Source organism: Eptesicus fuscus, chromosome 5, assembly GCF_027574615.1.
Source record: "Eptesicus fuscus isolate TK198812 chromosome 5, DD_ASM_mEF_20220401, whole genome shotgun sequence".
In the NCBI taxonomy this organism is placed as follows: domain Eukaryota; kingdom Metazoa; phylum Chordata; class Mammalia; order Chiroptera; family Vespertilionidae; genus Eptesicus; species Eptesicus fuscus.
The window spans coordinates 66,137,732-66,159,961 of NC_072477.1; the positions used below are offsets into that span (position 1 = coordinate 66,137,732).

Below are 22,230 nucleotides of genomic sequence, written 5' to 3' on the forward strand. Positions count from 1 at the left end.
GTCTTCAGACTAAACTATACCAGTGGCTCTCCTGGGTCCCTCGCTTGCTGACGGACTCATCCTGTAGATTTTGGAACTTGTCATCCTCCATAATCACATAAGCCAATTATACCCACCCTATCTATCTATCATCTATCTATCTATCTATCTATCTGGCGAGAGACCAACCCTATTGGTTCTGTATCTCTGAAGAACTGATTAATATGTGACCTGGGAATTTCATTCTCAGGTCTATACCCAAGAGAAATGAAAACACATCAACACAAAATCTGTACACAAATGTTCTGGAAGCATTATTCATAATGGCCAAAAAGGAGAAACAACCTAATGTCCATCAACCAATGAATGGATAAATAAAATGTGGTATATCCATACAAAGCAATATTATTTAGCAATAAAATAGATTTTGATGTGCTGATAGATGTTACAACATAGATAAAACTTGAAAACATTAAGTGAAATAATCCAAACTCAAAAGATCATGTTTATCCTATCTAATAAAAGAGTAATATGCAAATTGACCATAACTCCAACACACAAGATGGCCGCCCCCATGTAGTCAAAGATGGCTGCCCCCATGTGGACACAAGATGGCCACCACAAGATGGCCGGCAGGGGAGAGCAGTTGTGGGCGATCAGGCCAGCAGGGGAGGGCAGTTGGGAGGGACTAGGCCTGCAAGAGAGGGCAGTTTGATGGCGACCAGGCCTGCAGGGGAGGGAAGTTTGGGGGAACCAGGCCAGCAGGGGAGAGTAGTTAGGGGCAACCAGGTTGGCAGGGGAGGGCAGTTAGGGGTGACCAGGCTGGCAGGAGAGGGCAGTTAGGGGTTACCAGGCCAGCAGAGGAGGGCAATTGGGGGCGACCAGGCCTGCAAGGGAGGGCAGTTAGGGGTGACCAGTTTGGCAGGGGAGGGCAGTTAGGGGTGACCAGGCTGCAGGGGAGGGCAGTTAGGGACAATCAGGCCGGCAGGGGAGCAGTTAGGGGTTGATCAGGCTGGCAGGGGAGTGGTTAGGGGTTGATCAGACTGGCAGGCAGAAGCAGTTAGGGGCAATCAGACAGGCAGGCAGGCAAGCAGTTGGGAGCCAGCAGTCCTGGATTGTGAGAGGGAAGTTGGACATCCCTCAAGGGGTCCCAGATTGGAGAGGGTGCAGGCTGGCCTGAGGGACCCCCCCCCCCCCGTGCATGAATTTCGTGCACTGGGCCTCTAGTATGATTATGAAATGCCCGGGTTGTGGGCTTAATCCCCAGTGGAGGACTTGCAGGAGGCAGCCAATCCATGATTCTCTCTCATCATGTATATTTCTATCTCTCTCTCCCCCTTCCTTCATCTCTGAAATCAATATATATATATATATATATATATATATATATATATATATATATGACAGGAAACAGATTAGTGGGTGCCCAGGGCTGGGGTTTGGGAGGTAACAGGTAAGGGGTGTGAGGTTTCTTCTGGGGCTAATAAAAATGTTATAAAATTGACTGTGGTGATAGTTGCATATCTCTGTGCTAATTGACTATCACTCCATCACAAAGAAGGCTGCACCCACAGCTGGGGCCAATTCCCTTAAGGAGCCTTAACAAGCAATCAGCAGGGACCTGAGGCTACGCCCTCTCCTGCCCCCGTGGGGCTTGACAGGGGACCTCAGGCCTTGCCCCGGCGCCAGGCCAGGGGACCTGAGGCCACACACCCCGCCAGGTGGGGCTTGACAGGGGACTTCAGGCCGCACCCCCCACCCCAGCACCAGGCCAGGGGACCTGAGGCTGTGCCCCCCTGCCTGGCAGGGCTTGACAGGGGACCTCAGGCCGTGCTTCCCACCCAGCGGGGCTTGATGGGGGACCTCAAGGTGCATCCCCACTAATGGGTCAGGGGAACTCAGGCTGTGCCCCCCCCCTGGCAGGGCTTGACGGGGGATCTCAGGCCGTGTCCCCCACCTGGCAGGGCTTGACGGGGATCTCAGGCCATGCCCCACCCAGCAGGGCTTGATGGGGGACCTCAGGCCGTGTCCCCCACCTGGCAGGGTTTGACAGGGGATCTCAGGCCATGTCCCCCACCTGGCAGGGCTTGATGGGGGGCCTCAGGCCATGTCCACCACCTGGCAGGGCTTGACGGGGGACCTCAATGCAAGCCCCCCTGCCCGAGTCTGGGCTGGGGACCTCAGGCCACGCCCCCCATCCTGGTGCTGGGCCAAGGGACCTGAGGCTACGTCCCCTGCCTGGAGGGGCTTGACAAGAGTGGGACTGCCAGGTCTGGATCTAGCCCAATGCTGGGGGGGGGGGGGTGGCCGGGTCTGGGTCTCATGCTATTTTGAGGCGCATGTGGGTGGGCGGGACTTGACTCTGGGTCCCCTTTTAATGTGTACAAATTTCGTGCACTGGGCCACTCGTATTTCAATAAAGTTCTTAAGAAATAGGAGAAGATGCAGCCAAAAATGTAGAAGAAAAATGTCTGCTTTTAAGCATATGCGACTTTTTTATCCTACAAATTTGGCAATTTCATGTTTTAACCTATTGATAATTAAACATAATGTTATTTTATGATTTTTGAGGTATTTGTCAGTTTTCCTGTTTTGTTATTCTAAATATTAGCTTTTGTACTTCATTTTGTATCTTTTTTTAAGTATATTTTTTTGATTTCAGATAGAAAGGGAGAGAGAGAAACATCTATATATATAAAAGCCTAATCGACCCTCTGACCGTAGCTATGATGCGCAATGACCACCAGGGGGCAGACGCTCAACACACAGGCATGGAAACATGGAACAGACTGATGAATCTCAGAGGGAAGGGGGAAGGGGAGAGGGCGGAAAGAGATTAACCAAGGATCTTATATGCATACTAGAGGCCTGGTGCATGAATTCATGCACTGGTGTGGTCCCTCAGTCTAGCCTGCAGGGATGGGGCCAAAACCGGCAGTCTGACAACCCTTGAGGGGTCCCGGATTGTGAGAGGGTGCAACCAGGCCGAAGGACACCACCAGTGCACGAATCCGTGCACCGGGCCTCTAGTCAGTGATAAGAAAGTATCATTGATTGGCTGCCTCCCGCGTGCCCCACACTGGGGATTGAGCCCCCAACCCAGGCATGTGCCCTGACCAGGGAATCGAACAGTGACCTCCAGGTTCATAGGTCAATCCTCAACCACTGAGCCACACCAGCTGTCTGTATTCTTTTTCTTAAAGAGGGCTCTCCCAAATTGCAAAAGCTCTAGGCCTCATACACCCAGATGCCAGGGTGGGAATGTAAAGTGATAATCTTATATGCACAATTTGATGATATGTGTCAAGAAATTTAGAATTATACTTGCCCTTTGACCCAGCCATTCTACTGTTAGAGATCTATTTCTAGGGAGTAATCGAATAAAACAGTTTCTCAACTTTGATGCAAGTTTTTTAGTAGAGTTGTTAAGAGGGACAATGAAAAGGAAGTAAATTTTCCTGGTGGTGAAATTGTAAATGCACTTTTTAAAAATTTATTATTATTTTTTGTTCTTTATTGTTGAAAGTATTATATATGTCCCCTTTTTCCCCCATCGACCTCTCCCAGCACACACCCGCCCCTCCTTTCCCCCTCCCCCCAGGCCGTCACCCCCCTCCCCATTGTCTGTGTCCGTTGGTTATGCTTATATGCATACAAGTTCTTTGGTTGATCTCTTAGCCCACCCATCCACCCACCCACCCTCCCGTAGCCTCCCTCTGAGGTTTGAAGGGCTGTTTGATGCTTCTGTGTCTCTGGATCTATTTTTGTCCATCTGGTTTTTTTTTCATTATATTCCACAAATGAGTGAGATCATGTGATATTTATCTTTCTCTGACTGGCTTATTTCACTTAGCATAATGCTCTCCAGGTCCATCCATGCTGTTGCAAATGGTAAGAATTCCTTCTTTCTTACAGCAGCATAGTATTCCATTGTGTAGATGTACCACAGTTGTCTAATGCACTCATCTGCTGATGGGCACTTAGGCTGTTTCCAAACCTTATCTATTGTAAATTATGCTGCTATGAACATAGGGGTGTGTATGTTCTTTCTGATTTCTTGGGATATATTCCTAGAAGTGGGATCACTGGGTCAAATGGGAGTTCCATTTTTAATTCTTTGAGGTAACTCCATACTGTTCTCCACAGTGGCTGCACCAGTCTGCATTCCCACCAGCAGTGCACGAGGATTCCTTTTTCTCCGCATCCTTGCTTGCCATTTGTTGATGATAGCCATTCTGACAGGTGTGAGATGGTACCTCATTGTCATTTTGATTTGCATCTCTCGATGATTAGTGACTTTGAGCATTTTTTTAGATGCCTCTTGGGCTTCTGTATGTTCGCTTTGGAGAAGTGTCTATTTAGGTCCTTTGTTCATTTTTTTTATTAGATTATTTATCTTCCTTTTGTTAAATAGTATGAGTTCCCTATAAATTTTTTAGATTAAACCCTTATCAGATATAACATTGGCAAATATGTTCTCCCATGCAGTGGGCTCTCTTGTTGTTTTGTTGATGGTTTCTTTTTCTGTGCAGAAGCTTTTTATTTTGATGTAGTCCCATTTGTTTATTTTCTTCCTAGTTTCCATTGTCCTAAGACCTTGGTTGGCAAACTGCGGCTCACGAGCCACATGCAGCTCTTCCACAAAATACCACGGCCTGGGCGAGTCTATTTTGAAGAAGTGGCGTTAGAAGAAGTTTTAAGTTTAAAAAATTTGGCTCTCAAAAGAAATTTCAATCGTTGTACTGTTGATATTTGGCTCTGTTGACTAATGAGTTTGCCGACCACTGTCCTAAGAGATGTATCAGTAAAGATATTGCTACGATATATGTCTGATATGGTGAATGAATTTTTAATTCTTTATACCATTCTGTATTTTCCAAAACTTCTACTATGACCATGTGTTATTTTATATATAGTTATAATAAGCACTATTCATAAAGAAGCATATGTTTTTAAGGAGAATTGAGGAAAAAACTCAAAAACAAAGAAGAAATTAAGATTTTCTGACAATCAAAGCTTTCTTACAGTGTGTCTCCCTATTTCAAATCAGTTCATGTGACAAAATGATAACATGGTAACATCCCCCCACCTTAATGGTTTTATTATTTTTAGTGCTTTTTAAAAAATTAAATTATTGGGGTTACATGGTCAACATGAGCATATAGGTTTCAGGGCGGGTTTCTATGTTACAAGATCTGTATATTGCACCGTGTGCCCACCACCCAGAGTCAAATCTTCTCCCGTCACCATATATTAGGACCTCCTTCCCCCGCACCCTCTCACCTTAATGTTTCCGGGGGGCTTCAGAGAAGCTGTACTTCAGGCAAAGGCACGGGCTGGACTTTCAGACGCCACAGGGGGATATTTTAAGGCAGGTGTGTCTCAAACTAGGTTCTGAGCATGGACAGGCCCCTGCTCCGGTTTGCGAGGCCAGAGTTCCGGTTTACCCGGGCATAGGGCCCCCTTCCCCTCTGGGAAGAAAAGGAGCACCCTGCATGGCCCGTAAGTGCTGTCTGCCTCTGAGGGTTATTTCTAGCACCTCTTTGTGCATAAACCTTTTCTTTTTCTTTTTTTCAATCCTCACCTGAGGATATTCTTTTCCACTGATTTTTAGAGAGAGTGAAAGGAATGAGGGAGAAAGAGAAAGAGAAACATCGATGTGAGAAAGACACATCAATTGGTTGCCTCCCACAGGGGCCAGGGATCGAACCTGCAACCCAGGTACATGCTCTTGACTGGGAATCGAACCCGCGACCCTCCAGTGTGCAAGTTGATGCTCTAACCACCGAGTCACACCAGCCAGGGCCATATACCTTTTCTTTTGCAGATCTGCATTTTATTTTATTTATACTTGACATATTTACTTACGAAAAAGTAGTACATTTGCAAAGTAAAAATCAAAAACATACAAAAGGGCATAAGGAGAAAAACTCTCTCCCACCCCATTCCCTGGCCCCCAATTCTCCCTCCTGGGAGGCAAACTGTGTTGACAGTTTCTGGTGATTTCTTCCAGACACGTTCCTATGCTTTTTAGAATTCATGATTTTATTCATACTATGATCTAACTTTGTATGCTTTTTTTTTTTTCCACTTAACATTATGTAGTACAGGCGTCCTCAAACTACGGCCCGCGGGCCACATGCGGGTGTTTTTGCCATTTTGTTTTTTTTTTACTTCAAAATAAGATATGTGCAGTGTGCATAGGAATTAGTTCATAGTTTTTTTTTAAACTATAGTCCGGCCCTCCAACAGTCTGAGGGACAGTGAACTGGCCCCCTGTTTAAAAAGTTTGAGGACCCCTGATGTAGTAACTAGAGGCCCAGTGCACAAAATTCATGCAAGAGTAGGCCTTCCTTCCCCTGGCTGCTGGCACCAGCTTCCCTCCGGCACCCGGGACCCAGGCTTCCCTCACAGAGGGAGGCCCCGCCCACCTGCTGGTCGGTGACCTGGGCCCCCCTCTTTGGGGCAATTGTGGAGCCCCCGATTGATTGCCCCATCGGCCAGTGGCCTGGGGCCTCTCTTTGCGGGGCAATCATGGGGCGATGGCTGGCCCCCAACCAATCGCATCGCACCCGCCTTGGCTGGTCTGGCACCAGTGGGTGTCATAGTGTGGTCCCAGATGGTCGGATGGTTGGATGGTCGTCCAGATGGTCGTCGGGATGGTCCTTCCGCTGTTCAGCCATTCAGTTGATTTGCATATTAAGCTTTTATTATAGAGGATGTTAAGAGAGTACTGTAAAGACAGTAAAATATTTTCCTAACATTAGTAAATACTCTTCCTAAACATTCGTAATGACTGCAAACGTGCCATCGGAGGGAGATGAGCCATCTGGTTGTCCTAACTGCTTAACAATTAGTGTTTTCCCCCCGTAAGTCCTCTGACTCTGTCCCAAATGAAACTATCTGCCTGGGTTCAGCCAGGAATTGCATTTGTTTTGGATCCCATTGGCCGTTGGCTCCCTGGGGGCCCGGGGCCCTGGGGTCAGGAGGAGGCCCGGGGCACAGCGCAGAGGGATCAGCGGTGTTTCGCTGGCCTTCGGGGGCTGGCTGTGAGGCCCAGCCAGCGGAGGAGATATATTTAGCCGGGTCAGATGCCGCTCACCGTGTCACGACCCCGGACGACTGTGCTGTTGGTAAACAAACCAGAATGGCCTGGCTCCAGCCCTCCCTCCTCCTCCCTCTCCCAGCCTGCTGGCTGAGAGCGGCAGAAGAAGGCACTGACCACGGAGGAGCCCCTGTGAGGCCCCAGCCCAGGCAGATTTTGAAGCAGCTCCTCTCACTGCCCCAAGCTGGTCTTCTGTCATCCCCCTGGCCTTTCTTTGCCCACGCTCCCCAGCATGGCAGAGCCTGGGAGCCCGGGGGTACTCCCGTCCTCCTCTGCCTCCTCCCCTTTCCCTTTCTCCCTCCACCCCAGTCAATCCGATTTGATCTCAGTGCTCTGCTCATGGAGAGGAGTTCATTCATGTAGTCCTTCATCCAAGTCAATTCATTTATCCACTTATTTGTTTAGCAAATATTTTCTCAGGGCCTGAGCTAAGCCAGGCTCTGTGCTGAGTGCCAAGGGCCTGCAGTGGACAGGGGGGTGCGGGCTCCGCCTGGTGGAGCTAGCCCTCTGGTGAGGTTAGAGCTATTCGAGTAACTAATTCGGTGTTGGTGAAAAACAATAGTGTGGAATAATCATAACCAGCACTCACATCGGGCTCTGAAGTGTACAGAGTGTTCTTCACCAAGAGCCCATCTAATCCCAAGAATCTGAGAGGCAGCTGAGATGATCAGTGCTGCTTTAAAGACGAAGAGATTGCAGATCAGAGACATTAAATAGCCTGGCCGCGGTCTCAAGGGCACATGGAGCTCTGGCTCTCAAACGCAGTCCCTCTGACCCCCAAGCCCACGGCCCTCTTGGAAAAGAGGAATCGACGGAATTGGGTGAGAACTGATTTTTGGGGAAGCTCTTCATTTTACATTTGAGGCCCGGAGAGAGGAGAAGTGCCAGGAGCTTAAAACAGAGACTGGCCAGGCCAGTGTGGCTCAGTGGTTGAGCATCGACCCAGGACCCAAGAGGCCGCTGGTTCGATTCCCGGTCAGGGCACATGCCTGGGTTGTGAGCTTGATCCCCTGGGGGAGGGGGGGGGGGGGGGGGGGGAGGTGCAGGAGGCAGCCGATCGATGATGTTTCTCTCTCACCCATGTTTTTCTCTCCCACCCTCTCCTTCCTCTCTAAAAAATAAATAAAAACATATTTAAAAAACAAAAACAGAGACTGGACCCTCTGGATCTCAGCTCAGGGCTCTTTCTTTGCAACTAAACCGCAGTTCAATGTCCTGAGCGGGTTATGAGGCTCTGGCAGATCTGGGGTGGGGGTGTCATGGTAAATCTGGCCCCTCCCCTCCCCTGCACCCCCCTACTCCCCACTGCTGCCCTCATGTGGGGAGACAGCCCCCATCCTTCTCTCTCTAGTGCCTCTTCTTGCTGAGTGAGTGGACTTTCATTCTAGCAGCACAGTGCTATCAAGGCTGCAAAGCACAGGTGTCAGAGATGTGGGGCCTTGGTGGTCAGGGAGGCTTCCTGGAGGAGGTGGCATCTCCGCTGAGCCCTGAAATCTAAGTGATAAATTATCCCGGCTGGGCTGCAGGGCAGAAACTTTTAGGATGAGGGAGTAAAGGGTGCGAGACAAGGCACGAATGCGTCCTGCACGTCGCAGGCACGCCGTAGGCTCCAGTCAGGTCAGCTCCCATCTGTTCGCTGTAAATCATGCCTCTCCGGGGCAAGTGGCGTGTGAGCAGGAACTGGGTCTCCCTTCCTGCGGGAACCCCCCTGGGCGAGGGCCTCCTCCTGTGGACAGATGACTCAGGCACTCCACGTCAGCAGCTTGTCAGCAGCTTTTACCCACACGGACTCACCGTCTCTCCCAGCCAGAGCCACCGCCTGTCGGACACTCCCGGTCCCCTGCCACCCTCCTGACTGGGCACAGAGGTGACTAGGCCCAGGACAGGCTGTGCCTGGCTGGAGGCTTTGACTGTGGGGAGGGGGGCGGGGAGCCAAAGGTGATATGTTACTGTTCCCTTCTCCCCCCCCCCACCACCCCATCACCAACACCCTCAGGCTGTGGCCGGAGAGAGGCACACAGCCCTCCAGCTCAGTGCCCGGGTGGGGAGGACCAGCACGGGTGGGACCCGCCCCACATATGCCAAAAGGCCTTTCCTGGGTGTGTGTTCCGGCCTGGCCTCTCTCAGGCTGAGGGGGAGAGGGGGCCAGGGCTGCCCCGTGAGGTGCCCGTGGGGCTGCCCACTCCTGGTGGCCTGCCCTTGCCCCAGCGGCCCGGGCCCCACATGCCTGGGCTGTGCACGGAAACATCCAGAGGGAGCGTTAGCCCGGAGGCAGCCTGGCATTCTCCTGGGCTCCGAGTGCAATGTCCACGGGGTCCAAGGCCTTGCGTTCCGGAGAGTGACTCCTTAGACCCCCTTCCCTTGGGTCCCCTGAGCGCCCGAGGGGCCCCTGCGCTGTGCTACGTGCTGGGACACACAGGTCCTGCCCTCGGCGGGGAAGGTCGGTGTAGTGGGGACGGACTTGCTCCGCACAGAACAGGGGGTGGGGAGAGGCGGGCCGGCCAGCTGGGGGCGGGGCGGCGGCGGGTCTGGAGGCGCTGAGGGTGGAAGAGTTTGGGCAAAGTTGGGGGGAGCGGGGAAAGCAATGGGAGCAAAGGCTTGGTGGCCAAAAATAGCCTGAGGTGGGAGGAGACAGCAGGCTGCGTGGGATGGGGTGGGGTGGGGTGGGTGGGGTGGGGGGGGGCTCTGAGGGATGAGAGGCTGGACAGAGAGCAAGGGCCCAGGCCAGCCGCAGCTCACCCTGAGGCCCCAGTTGCTGCTGTCAGGGGTCATCAGTGCGGGGTCCTGGCCGGAGCTGCCCTGTCCATTGGAGTGACATCGAGGGAGGGCACAAAAGTGGGGGAGGAGGATGGATTGGAGGCCGTGACAACCACCCCGAGAAAGAGGGGGTGTTAGGGTGGTGGTGAGAGGGGTGCAGGAAGCAGCACGCTGGAGGTGTGAGGAGGTGTGACCAAGAAGGCTGGGCCCCGTGGCAAAGCTTGGGGGAGGCGAGGGCTCAGCCTGGGCTCCACCATCTGGGGGGCTGGGGGCCCAGGGAGGGGCAGGATCCAGAACTGAGCCAAGGAAGGGACTCAAGGGCCGAGTGGGGGAGAGTGAAGTGGGGAGTTTCTGCTAAAAAGCAGACACAGGGGGAGAGGGGAGGGAAGGGCCAGAGAGCAGTTCTGTGGCTGAGCCCCAGGATGTGTCCACCTTTCCCTCAGCCCAAGGAAAGCCTGGGGCAGGGGGGCAGGCAAGGGTGAAGGCAGGGGGCAGGGGTGAAGGCAGGGGGCAGGGGTGAAGGCAGGGGGTGGGGGTGAAGGCAGGGGGCGGGGGCGAAGGCAGGGGGCAGGGGTGAAGGCAGGGGCTGGGGTGAAGGCAGAAGGCAGGGGTGAAGACAGGGGCTGGGGTGAAGGCAGGGGGCAGGGGCGAAGGCAGGGGGCAGGGGTGAAGGCAGGGGGCGGGGGTGAAGGCAGGGGGCGGGGGTGAAGGCAGGGGCTGGGGTGAAGGCAGGGGGCGGGGGTGAAGGCAGGGGGCGGGGGTGAAGGCAGGGGGCGGGGGTGAAGGCAGGGGGCGGGGGTGAAGGCAGGGGGCAGGGTGAAGGCAGGGGGCAGGGGTGAAGGCAGGGGCTGGGGACTCTTCCAGGGCAACAAGGGAGTAGCAGAGGAGAGTGGCCTGCTGGGCTGGGGGTGAGGGTCCAGATGTAGGGCAAGGAGGACAGAGGACAGGACTGGTCAGGGGCTTCGGTCCGCCCCCTGACAACCCCAGGTAAAGCAGCCTTGCTCCGTCCCAGTCCCTACAGCCACCGTGCAACTGACTGTCCAGACCTGGTCCTCTTGAGAATGAAGGTAACAATGACTCCAGGACAACAGGCGCAAACGGCCGGTCCCGGCACCTGGGGCATGTGGTCCCCCAGCCACGCAGTGGGGGCTGGCCCTCAGGGACACTCTCCCTGTGACCACTGCCTCCCCAACCTGTCCTTGGGCACTGACGTGCGACAGCCCGAGCCCCCAGCCCTCCGCACGGCCAGGCTGGGCTTCTCACCACTGTTTCTGAAGTTGCTCTCACGGAGGCTCCTGGGGGCCCCGGCGTTTCATCCAACGGACACTCCTGTGCTGCTTGTCCCTGGCAACTTGGCACATGTCCCTGGCCCCTGATTCCCCTCCACGTCTCCATCTGCTTGTTCCCAGCTGTTCTTGCTTCACTCGGGTCACCAGGGCGGGGGCCTCAGGGCGGGGCCAGGCCCTGTTCTCTTCTCTCCACTCCCAGGGCTTCACACACCATCGGAATGTGCATGGCTTCACATCTCTAACTCCAGTCCCAGTCCTAGACCCATATGTTCAGCTGCCTCCTAAACATTGATGTGGGGGACACTGCCCCTCACCGGCACCCCCAGTTCAACCACTCTAACACGGGGCAGATCTCCTCCCGCCCTTTCCAACTCTGAACTCTGGCCCTCTCTTTTCTCCCTCACTCTCATCACCCCAGTCCTGACGACCTCACCCCTTAACCTGCTCTCCAATCCACCCTCCTGTCCATGCCACACCTCAGCTCAGGCCACCTTCACCTCTCTCTGACCTCCCTCGGGCCTTCCTCCTCCAAACTGACACAGCAGCTGCTGTTCCTTCATTTTTTGTTGTTGTTAACTCTCAGATTTTCCCATTGATTTTTAGAGAGAGAATGGGTGCAAGGGAGGGGGAGAGACAGAGAGAAACATCAATTGGTTGAGACACATCGATTGGTTGCTTCCCACACACTCCCCAGCTGCAACCCAGATATGTACCCTTGACCAGAACAGAACCCAGGACCCTTCAGTCCTTGGACCAACACTCTATCCACTGAGCCAAACTGGCTAGGGTGCCTGTGTTCCTTCTTAAGCAGTCTCTTCCCTGCCCAGAATCCACAGAAGGAGGAATGCCAACTCCACAATGAGACAGACCAGTAAGCCAGGACAAGTGGACTAGGGAAACTAAGACAAATAGTTAAACAAGCTGTTTGCCGCCATCTAGTAAATCCTGTCTTCTGTAACCAAGGACTTAAGAGTAAACTAGAAGCCTGATGCACGGTTTTGTGCACATTGAAAGGAAATTAATTGGAAGGTGGCCAGCGGGGCGGGACTGGGCAAGATAGGCTGGACACGCCCTGGAGCCAACCTCCCATGGTCCCTCTCTGGCCGGCTGCACCTGGGGCGGCACCGGAGGTCAAAGGCCGTCTGCAGAGTGAGCAGGGCCCCTCCAGCAGGTGGGATCAATCAGCTGGCCTGCGGGGATCAGGTTGAAACTGGCAGTCTGACATCCCCCAAGGGGTTCCTGAGTGCAAGAGGGCACTCTGCAAAGTCGCTGGTGCTTGGCAGCTCCTGCTTTGAGCGTCTGCCTCCTGGTGGCCAGTGAGCATCATAGCTACCGGCGGAGCGTCTGCCCCGGGTGGTCATTGTGTGTCATAGCTACCAGTAGGACGGTCGAACGGTCGGATGGTCGCTTAGGCTTTTATATATATAGATAGTTTTTACTTCTCTCCAACCAGAGAGTAAATACTAGGTGTACCAGTTAATAATGCGGATTTTTTTCAATAGATGGAGTTACACATATGTTGATATATATGCGATTTAATATGTATGCTATTTTGTTGTATTGACAACAAGCTTCAAAACTTCATATGTCAAATTTGCTGAAGGCATTAACATCATAGATATTTTTATACTTAAAAATGTCAAATTTCGTGCCAAAAAAAAAGCATTTGCGGGAAGTTTTAATTCATTATTTTGAAGAAAAGTCCTGCTGAATACTTTGGGAAGCTTATGGTGAACAAGCTCCATCTCAAAATACTTGTGAACTCTGGTTTAAACGCTTTAAAAGTGATGATTTTGATGTGAAAGACAAAGACGTCCAGGTCAACCAAAAAAGTTTGAAGACCAATTACAAGCATTATTGGATGAAGATGCATGTCAAACTCAAAAACAACTTGCAGAAAGATTAAACATTGCTCAGCAAACAATTTCCGATCGTTTACAAGCAATGGCAAAGATTTTAAAGGAAGGAAAATGGGTGGCACATCAATTGAACGAAAGACAAATGGAAAACCGAAAAGTCATCAGTAAAATGTTGCTTTAACGGCATGAAAGAAAGTCGTTTTTGCATCGAATTGTGACTGGCGATGAAAAGTGGATTTATTTTGAGAATCCCAAACGCACAAAATCATGGGTTGATCCAGGTCAACCATCAACATCGACGGCAAGGCCAAATCGCTTCAGAAAGAAGACAATGCTCTGTGTTTGGTGGGATCAGGAAGGTGTGGTGTATTATGAGCTTCTAAAACCAGGTGAAACCATTAATACTGATCGCTACTGACAACAAATAATCAATTTGATCGTGAAATGACCAGAATGTTCCAGATGACATGGTAAAGTAATTTTGCTTCATGATGACGCGCCATCACACACTTCAAAACCAGTTAAAGACATGTTAAAATATCTCACCTGGGAAGTATTAACCCACCTGCTGTATTCACCAGACCTTGCTCCTTCAGATTAGCACTTGTTCTGATCGATGGCACACACACTTTCTGAGCAGCACTTCAAAACGTACGAAGAAGTGGAAAATTGGGTCTCTGAATGGTTTGCCTCAAAACAAGAAAAGTTCTATTGGGACAGTATCCACAAATTACCTGAAAGATGGGAGAAATGTGTAGCTAGCGATAGATATTACTTTGAATCAAGCACTTTTGATGTTTCTCTTGAAATTATGGTGTTTTCTTTGATTACAAAATCCGTACTATTAACCGGTACACCTAGTAGCTTAAATCACCCCACTCAGGGAGATAGATAGCAGAAACCCAATTAATGCCATTTGCCAGCCACACTCAAGGACAAATGAACTTAAAGGAATACAAAGCAGCCCAGCTTATGCTCATTTCTCCACCTGGCCCCTCTCCTGTTACCCTAGGGCCTAGGCCAGTGGTCGGCAAACCGCAGCTCTCGAGCCACATGCGGCTCTTTGGCCCCTTGAGTGTGGCTCTTCCACAAAATACCACGGGCGGGCGCGCACGTGCGATTGAAACTTCGTGGCCCATGCGCAGAGGTCGGTTTGCGGCCTGGGCGAGTCTATTTTGAAGAAGTGGCGTTAGAACACTCAAGGGGCCAAAGAGCCGCATGTGGCTTGCGAGCCGTGGTTTGCCGACCACTGACCTAGGCCGAGGTTGGCAAACTGCGGCTCGTGAGCCACATGCGGCTCTTTGGCCCCTTGAGTGTGGCTCTTCCACAAAATACCACGGCCTGGGCGAGTCTATTTTGAAAAAGTGGCGTTAGAAGAAGTTTAAATTTAAAAAATTTGGCTCTCAAAAGAAATTTACTCGGCAAACTCATTAGTCAACAGAGCCAAATATCAACAGAACAACGATTAAAATTTCTTTTGAGAGCCAAATTTTTTAAACTTAAACTTCTTCTAACGCCACTCCTTCAAAATAGACTCGCCCAGGCCATGGTATTTTGTGGAAGAGCCACACTCAAGAGGCCAAAGATTGGAGAACATTATGCTAAGTGAAATAAGCCAGTCAATGAAAGAAAAATACCACATGATCTCACCCATTTATGGATAATAAAGAACATTATAAACTGATAAACAAAAAGATAGATATAGAGCAGTGTGAGGAGACGAGATCGACCCCCGGACCGAGCAAGGCCCGCGCGCTGCTGCATCCCTGCGTCCCGCTCGGACGTCCCGCCACCATCGCCATCAGGCCCAAGAGAAAGGCTGAAGGGGATGCTAAAGGAGATAAAGCCAAGGTGAAGGACGAACCACAGAGAAGATCTGCCAGGTTATCAGCTAAACCTGCTCCTCCAAAGCCGGAGCCCAAGCCTAAAAAGGCCCCTGCAAAGAAGGGAGAGAAGGTACCGAAAGGGAAAAAGGGGAAAGCTGATGCTGGCAAAGATGGGAATAATCCGGCAGAAAATGGAGATGCCAAAACAGACCAGGCACAGAAAGCTGAAGGTGCTGGAGATGCCAGGTGAAGTGTGTGCATTTTTGATAACTGTGTATTTCTGGTGACTGTACAGTTTGAAATACTATTTTTTATCAAGTTTTATAAAAATGCAGAATTTTGTTTTACCTTTTTCTTTTTTTAAGCTATGTTGTTAGCACACAGAACACTTCATTGTTATTTTTGGGGGGAAGGACATATAGTACTAATAGAATGTCTCCAAAGCTGGACTGACATGGGGGGAAATACCTTTCCCTTCTAGTTTTGAGAAATTTCCTCTTGGTTCCTGGGAGGAGGGATCTCTTGATGTTGACACACATTAGCCATCTTGGCACAAACACTTTGTCGTGTGGGAAAACTAAAATTCGTTTTTATGTCCTTTTCTCCCTCTCCACTTTAAGCATAGACTTTGGCTGTCTTAAGCCCAGAGACCTATTGGGACCTGACCCCAAAAAATTGATTTCCAGTATGTTGGGCGATCTGGACTTTCCAGTGTCACCATTGAGATGGCATTCCTCAAAAGAGCAGCAGTTCCTTTTTAGATTGTGGATCTACAGATTGATATTCTCTGCCATTTTCATTTCATTTCCTGAAAGTCAGGGTCGGCTTGTGAAAAGTTGTTAAACAACATGCTTAATGTGAAATGTCAACCCTCACTCTAAACTTTCCCTGTTCAGAGCATCAGATTAAGACTTCATTGGGTTTTATAGTGGCTTTCTGATTTTGGTAGTTCATTGAAGAAGGGAGTTTGAAAATTGTTGTATACTGTTAACGATTGTCTGCCCATGTCCTGCCTGAAATACCATGATTGTTTATGAAAAGTATCTTTAATAAAGCTGGATACAGTTTGAAAAAAAAAAAAAAAAAAAAGATAGATACAGAGACAGTAAAGCATCAAACAGACTGTCAAATTACAGGGGGAAGGTTAGGGAGAGGTGGGGGAGATAAGAGATCAACCGAAGGACTTGTATGCATGCATATAAGCATAACCAAAGGATGCAAAACTCTGGGGGGTGAGGGCATGTATGGGTGTGGGGTGGGGCGGACAATGGTAAGATATGTACACATATAATACCTTAATAAAAAAAAGAAAAGAAAAAAATGTATAAACACTTTAACTGCTGATAGCTCAATTTTGAAAATGAAGTGCATTTTAATAAATGCTTATAATTATAAAAATAAAATTAAAAAATAAAGTTAAAAAAAAAGCGGGGGGGGGGGCAAAGAGACGCATGTGGCTCGCGAGCCGCGGTTTGCCGACCACTGGCCTAGGCCCTTCCTTGTATCACTGTCCTCAGTTTTAATAAAAGTCACCTGGACACGTGTGAAATGTCTCCTGCACCAAGTCAAGAACCCACACACACTGGGCGGCCCGAGGCAGACCTGCTCGGGGCCGGGTCCTCTTAAGGTGACACAGCACAGCTCACCAGCCTGGCCAGCAGGATGCGGATGCAGTCCTGCCCCCTGCCCAGCCCCCTGTCCCCTTGGCCACACCACTGTCCCAGCTGGTCGGACCGTGCTTCCCTCTCTGGCACGGGCTGTTCCCTGCCTCTGCTCACGGAAGACCCTTCTCAGGCTCAGGGCTCGGACCCATCGTTCCCTCCCCAGGACGTCTTCCCGACCACCCCTCCGGGCAGGAGCCTTTCTAAGCTGAGCACCTAGTCTCCTCCCATCACAGCCCATTTCATGCTGAACCGTCACCATTCAGTTTCCAGGCTCGGAGTTCCTTGAGGAGGAGGATTTCTTCACTGTTGTTCCCCCCGCCCCACCCCCTCACTAGATCAGTGCCTGTCCTGTAGCAGCTTAGTAAATACTTGCTAAATGCACAGGTTGAAGAATCCGAACCCATGTGCAGCTGCCACGCAGTCCTCCCCACCCCCATTTGGCATAGAGTAAGGCTCTGCTCTGAGTACCCAGACTGGCCGCCCGGTCGCACCAGGGCACAGGAGGCAGACACCCAGGGCTCCCTGCCACCCCCTGCCTCCTCCTGCTGTGAAGCCCTGAGCTCCCAGGAGAGTCGGACTGGACTCCACACTTTCCCCATCAGTGGCCAAGACATGAGGCTGCCAACACATGGGCACACTCCCCAGGCCCAACACTACTCAACGTGGTTGGAGCGGACCCTGCTGGGGACACCCAGAGTCCAGACCAGCCACAGGGGCAGCAGCAGCACATACGCTCAGCATCCCAGCGTGAACCAGTGCTCAGGAGGCGGACTACCTTCCTGGCGGTCCCTGGGCCAGTGAGGGAAGGGGCTGGGTCGGAGCCAGGCTCTCTTTTGTTTTGGAGCCAAGCTCTTCTGATGTTAAAGCCGTCCCCTGGGCCCTGCACCCATTCTGCAGGTCCAGGAGCAGAGGCTGAGCCCACCGAGGGGCCATGCCCAGTTGAGGAGCCCAGGATCAGGCTGAGAGGTTGGGACCAGCGTTTGCGTTCGGCAGTCAGGGTGGAGTAGCAGCCGGGGGCAGGCATGGGTGAATAAGCAGTAGCCCCGAGGGTACCCCAGCAACTCATTCCATTGTGGGAGAGTCCTGGTGGGTCAGGGTAAGAGAGAAGGTACAACCCATACCCCAGAGGAGGCAACAGTGAGCACCTGGACCTCAGAAGTCCAAGGGCCACGGGTCTTCACTGTCAGCATTAGCCCAGAAGTTGGCAGGACCCTACCCTAACCCACATGCTCCGGTAGCAGGAAGCCAGAGATCAGCCTCACTATTAGGAAGAGAAAGACCTGGTCTACCAGAGCCTCTTGGGGCAGGAGACATAGGGTACCAGGTCAGTGGCAAGACCACTGCTCACGGAGCTGCCAAGTCCAGCCGCACAGGCGGAATTCTGCAGGACTCGGTGGTGCTGTTGGTGTGCACTGAGACCTGCATGGTGCCCGCGGGAGTGTGTAACCTGACAGCCCTGCCTGCTGAGCTGCCTGCTCCCTGGGAGGAGATGGAGACAAAGGGGGAGCCCTTTCCCTTCTTCATAAGGCATCCAGGGCTTCACCACCTCACTCACCCCAACCCCCATCTGAAGAACCACATTCCAGCCAGCACAGGTGATAGGACATCAGTTTATGGGTAATAGTATGGGACAGATGGGATGGCACCAGAGCCTAGTGATCCATTTCCCAGGAATAAACAGACAGACAGATAGAACTGCACAGACAGACATACAGGACAGGAGAACAAAGACAAGTGGGTGAGAGGTCCAGGCCCAGCCTCAGCAGCTATGGGCTCCAGATCTAGCTTTGCCCTGGGGACCTGGGCGATGAACAGGGCTGAAAGGGGGCTCAGTCCCTTTAGGGCCCCTCCCCTCACTCCCTCCTGTCCCTTACGAGCAGGTGGCATTTCTGGGGCTAGGGGATGGTTTGGGATTAGGGAGTTAGAGGGGGAGGCCTGGATGGTGTGGGGTTAGCAGCAGCACTGAGGGGAATCTGGTCAGGTATCTGGGGTGGGCACCGCTCAGCAGGGCCCATGTGTCCAGGGCAGGCCCCCCACCCTGCCCATCACACCAACATGGTGCAATAAATAGTTTCAAGTAGTGAGTCAATGGCAGGCAGGAGAGAGCTGGAGACGGATGGACAGGCAGGGGCTTAGGGAGAGGAGCCCTGGCTGCCCTCTTGGTGGGCTCCAGCTGTATCAAGTCTGTCTGTGTGCACAGGCGTGGGGACCTGGCCCCCATGTCCATGTGGGCACTCCCTGCAGGGGCTCAGCCCCTCAGACCAGTGCCAGCGCCTGCTTGGTGGGGCAGAAGCAGGGCAGCATGGCGCCCACAGCGTCCACGATGGCTGCCAGGTGCTCGTCCTGGGCCTGGGGCCCACAGAGCTGCATGAAGTCTGCCAGGCGCAGCAAGTACTCAAGGTTGTGGCCGGAGAAGCCGTGGCAGGCCAGGATCTGTGTGGCAATGGCCTCCTCCGGGGCAGGGCCCAAGTAACCAGGGTTCTGTGGGGTGGCCACATAGGCCAATGCCTTGAGTGGTTGGTCAGGGGTATCTTGGGGGTAGAAGGTGACCTCCTTGGTATCATAGCCACCGAGCTCTGCTTCCCGCACGTTCAGGTACTTCAGAGCCTCGCTCACCTGCTCATCTCGCACCTGGTATGCCACGCCCCAAGTGCAGCCCTAGGAGGAAACAGGGCGTAGGGGTCAGTCACCACAGCTCCCGGCGGGTCCCACCCCAGGGCTCTGCTCTCTAAGGGAGGTGGGAGGAGGGCTGCGTGCGGAGCCACCCAGCAGCAATATCTGCACCAAGCTCCCCTCCCTTCCTTAACCAGATTAACAAGGTATCACCTGTAAGCTGGTCAGGAATGTGCGTTTCAGGCTTCAACAGGAAGTCCCTGTGCCACGCACAGAACGAGACCACCCTTTTCTTCTGCCGGAAGGACATCTACCCTAATCTGCAGCCAAGGACTCCCAAACCGGCTGTTGGCACCCCTCCATGCCTGGCCCCAGGGTCCCTCTCTTCATTCACTCAGGCACTTACCTCATGGTCTTCGAGAAGGGTCACCACTCGGCCAGGCTAGGAAGGAAGAAAAAATTTCGAAAGAGACAAGTTAGAAAGCTCTGCCATCCGTGCCAGAGGACTTATCAACTCTGCCAGCACAGGCCTCAGAGAGCACACTCACCCAGGGGAGAGTGGAGGGAGTGATGCATGGATGCAAGAGAAACAGACACATGGCAGTGCCCCAGACTGACAATCAGAAATATTCATCAACAACTCAGGATCACAGGCTCCAGGCATCGCACAGTGACCCGCTGGGCACACAAATTTAAGCCACAACTCCCCCCCCCTCTCCGCCCCCCGCATTGGTTTACCTATGTCCCCCATCAGCAAGGAGTCCGTCTGCCCACAGAGCCCTGGGCATGCCGGCGCCCCCTCTCCTGCCCGACCCCATCCCTGTCCCCGGGGCATGGCTGCATGCTCACCATCTTGTCGCTGCCCCGATGGAAGGTGTCTCCCTGCCAGAACCGGCGGCTGTAGCCGCGCACGAAGCCCACGCGGCTGTCGCTGTAGGCGAAGTCGGGCCTCCACACCAGGGAGCCGTACCCGAAGATCCACAGCGCCTGGGGGTCGCCATCGCCCCGCGGGGGCTGCGCAGGCGGCGAGGCGGGCGAGGGGTCCTGGGCTGCGGATGCCTGCTTCATGGTGCCGGGCGCAGGGACGGGCCCGGGCGTCCTCCGGGCAGGTCTTCGGCGCGGGCGCGGAGGGACCGACGGACGCGCACACCTGGCCTGGCACCGCTCAGTCGCTCCGGCTGCGCAGCCCCTGCCCAGGCCCCTTTTAAACCCTCCGGTTGGCAGGCACCGCCCACCGCCGCCAGCTGCCGCGGTGATTGGGGCGGGGCAAGTCCCATTTTGGGCCAATTACCTTTGGGTTTTGCTGACCGGTTAACCGCTCCGCCCTGTGAGTGGGTCACTGAGCGGCCTGCCCCCGCCCCATCGCGCCCGCTGATTGGTTCGGCTCCATCTCCGCAGCAAACCTGTCAGGAGTGATGCAACGGCGAGGGAGGTTTCCCCAGCCCTGGCGTGCAGCAAGGGCGCCTCGGATTGCGTCAGGCGCCGGGTGGCGAGCATGGGCACCGGTCGTCTCCCCGGCCACCTCTCCGTGGCCTGGGCCCTTCATGCACCAGGGCGGGCGGGTCCCAAGAGGGTATCTCCCCCCCAGCCCTGCAGATGCACGTGGCCGAGCACGGCTACCCCAGGCAGCACGGACTCACCGGGGCCAGGGCAGGGCACGGCCCCAGGGAGCGCTCTGGGCGGCATAGATGCCTGTCTCTGGGGCTCCGCCCGGGAGCACGCACTCGAGAGAAGCCGTCGGAGGCCCTTTCCGCATTCTGCGCTGGTGTTTCACGCTGTAGGCCCGCGTGAGCAAATGGAGAAACTGAGTCACGGGGCTGACAAGGGGTTCTGCAGAGGGTGAATCAGCCAGGCGCCCAAAGCTTGCGGCCTCACGTGAGGGCTACGCCCCCAGGAAGGAGTGGGACCCCCTGAGCCCGCGGAGACTGGGGAAGAGCCAGAGTCCTTGGAACTGCCGCGGTCACGTTGGCGTTGTTGGGCGGACAGCGGAAGGCCTGTCCTTCACAGGAGAGTGCTGACGAGGTCTGGGGTGAGCCCTCTCCTCTGGCAGGGGAAATGGACAGTATTGTTTCTCATTCTAATCTGGTTTGGTACCAAACAAAAAATGGTCTGCACACTTAAAGTAATCATGCCAAAGGTGTGTAAGATATTTTCTCCAGTAGGGATGTTGCACTATAGTGTGTATAGTATGAAGCTAGTTCTTTTAAAACAAAACAAGTTATACATTAATGTTTGTAAAAACAAACAAACAAACAAACAAACCCTGCAAGAATATACCTAAACTGTTAGTAGAGCTTGTCATCAGAGGAGGACTTTCAATATTAAATGTAGACATTTATGGAAAAGTTTGGGTTTTTACAAGGAGCATGAATTACTTATCCAGTTGGAAAAAATTACAGGCAAAATGGTTTTTTCTTTTCCTTTCTCTTTCCCTCTATTCCTCATATTCACTCTCTCTGCTCTCTATCCTGTCCCCTTTAGAAGCTGCTAGCTTCTTAGGGAGACTACCTCCCCTCCCCTCCCCGCCCATCTACCCGCTTTGGGTTGTGGGATGGGTGGTGGGAAACTGGTGCCAGCACTTTGCTGGAAGGATCTGGATAGGCACAAACAACCCTTTGAAAAAGCAGCTTGGTGATACAAATCAAAGAATCATAAAATGTCCCTGCCCTTTGACCCAATACTTCCACTCCAGGAAATTATTCAAAATATGGGGAAAGCCATATGCCTGAAGATTTTTCAAAGCATTGTTATTAATTATAGCAAAAACAAAAGACGAAAACTACTTAAATATCTAAAAATAGCTAAATGTTTAAGTAAATTATGGTCAATTCACATGGTAGAGAAACACACAAACACACACACAAAACAAATATCCAACAATAGGTTATTAGTTACATAGATTTGATATAAATAAAAATAAATCTGTGCAGTCATTAGAAACCATCACCTAATATAACTCTTTAAATGTAGAAAGTCTGTATATGTTTCTTTGCTTAGAAAAAATCTGGAAGGACACATAAACATGGTCAATGATTATGTCTAAGCAGTAGGACTATGTGAGATTTGTACTTTCTTTTTTTTATTATTATTATTTTTTTTATCTTTACTGTTGAAAGTATTACATATGTCCCCTTTCCC

General features: G+C 52.3%; 2 protein-coding genes across 2 annotated transcripts; one reads left to right on the forward strand and one right to left on the reverse strand.

The window, feature by feature from the left end:
* The first annotated feature begins 7,824 nt into the window (after positions 1-7,824).
* LOC129149042 (non-histone chromosomal protein HMG-17-like) lies at positions 7,825-15,167 on the forward strand. Its single transcript, XM_054715634.1, has 2 exons — positions 7,825-7,905; positions 14,685-15,167. Exons 1-2 carry the CDS (start codon positions 7,825-7,827, stop codon positions 15,063-15,065), a joined length of 462 nt encoding a protein of 153 aa, XP_054571609.1. The 3' UTR covers positions 15,066-15,167.
* A 1,111-nt stretch (positions 15,168-16,278) lies between these two features.
* CHAC1 (ChaC glutathione specific gamma-glutamylcyclotransferase 1) lies at positions 16,279-20,279 on the reverse strand. The gene is made up of 3 exons (XM_028147496.2): positions 19,942-20,279; positions 19,499-19,534; positions 16,279-19,137 (listed from the first exon to the last, which is right to left on the reverse strand). Exons 1-3 carry the CDS (start codon positions 20,158-20,160, stop codon positions 18,736-18,738), a joined length of 657 nt encoding a protein of 218 aa, XP_028003297.1. The 5' UTR covers positions 20,161-20,279; the 3' UTR covers positions 16,279-18,735.
* Positions 20,280-22,230: the final 1,951 nt, after the last annotated feature.

What these genes read in the sequence shown, in the direction of transcription:
- LOC129149042 (XM_054715634.1), top strand. Translation starts at nt 7,825, where the DNA reads ATGGAGCTCTGGCTCTCAAACGCAGTCCCTCTGACCCCCAAGCCCACG. An exon ending in AGAGGAATCGACGGAATTGG is followed by an intron (nt 7,906 to 14,684) that starts GTGAGAACTGAT and finishes ATAAACAAAAAG; the next exon opens with ATAGATATAGAGCAGTGTGA.
- CHAC1 (XM_028147496.2), bottom strand. Translation starts at nt 20,160, where the DNA reads ATGAAGCAGGCATCCGCAGCCCAGGACCCCTCGCCCGCCTCGCCGCCT. An exon ending in ATCGGGGCAGCGACAAGATG is followed by an intron (nt 19,535 to 19,941) that starts GTGAGCATGCAG and finishes CTTCCTTCCTAG; the next exon opens with CCTGGCCGAGTGGTGACCCT. An exon ending in CCCTTCTCGAAGACCATGAG is followed by an intron (nt 19,138 to 19,498) that starts GTAAGTGCCTGA and finishes GTTTCCTCCTAG; the next exon opens with GGCTGCACTTGGGGCGTGGC.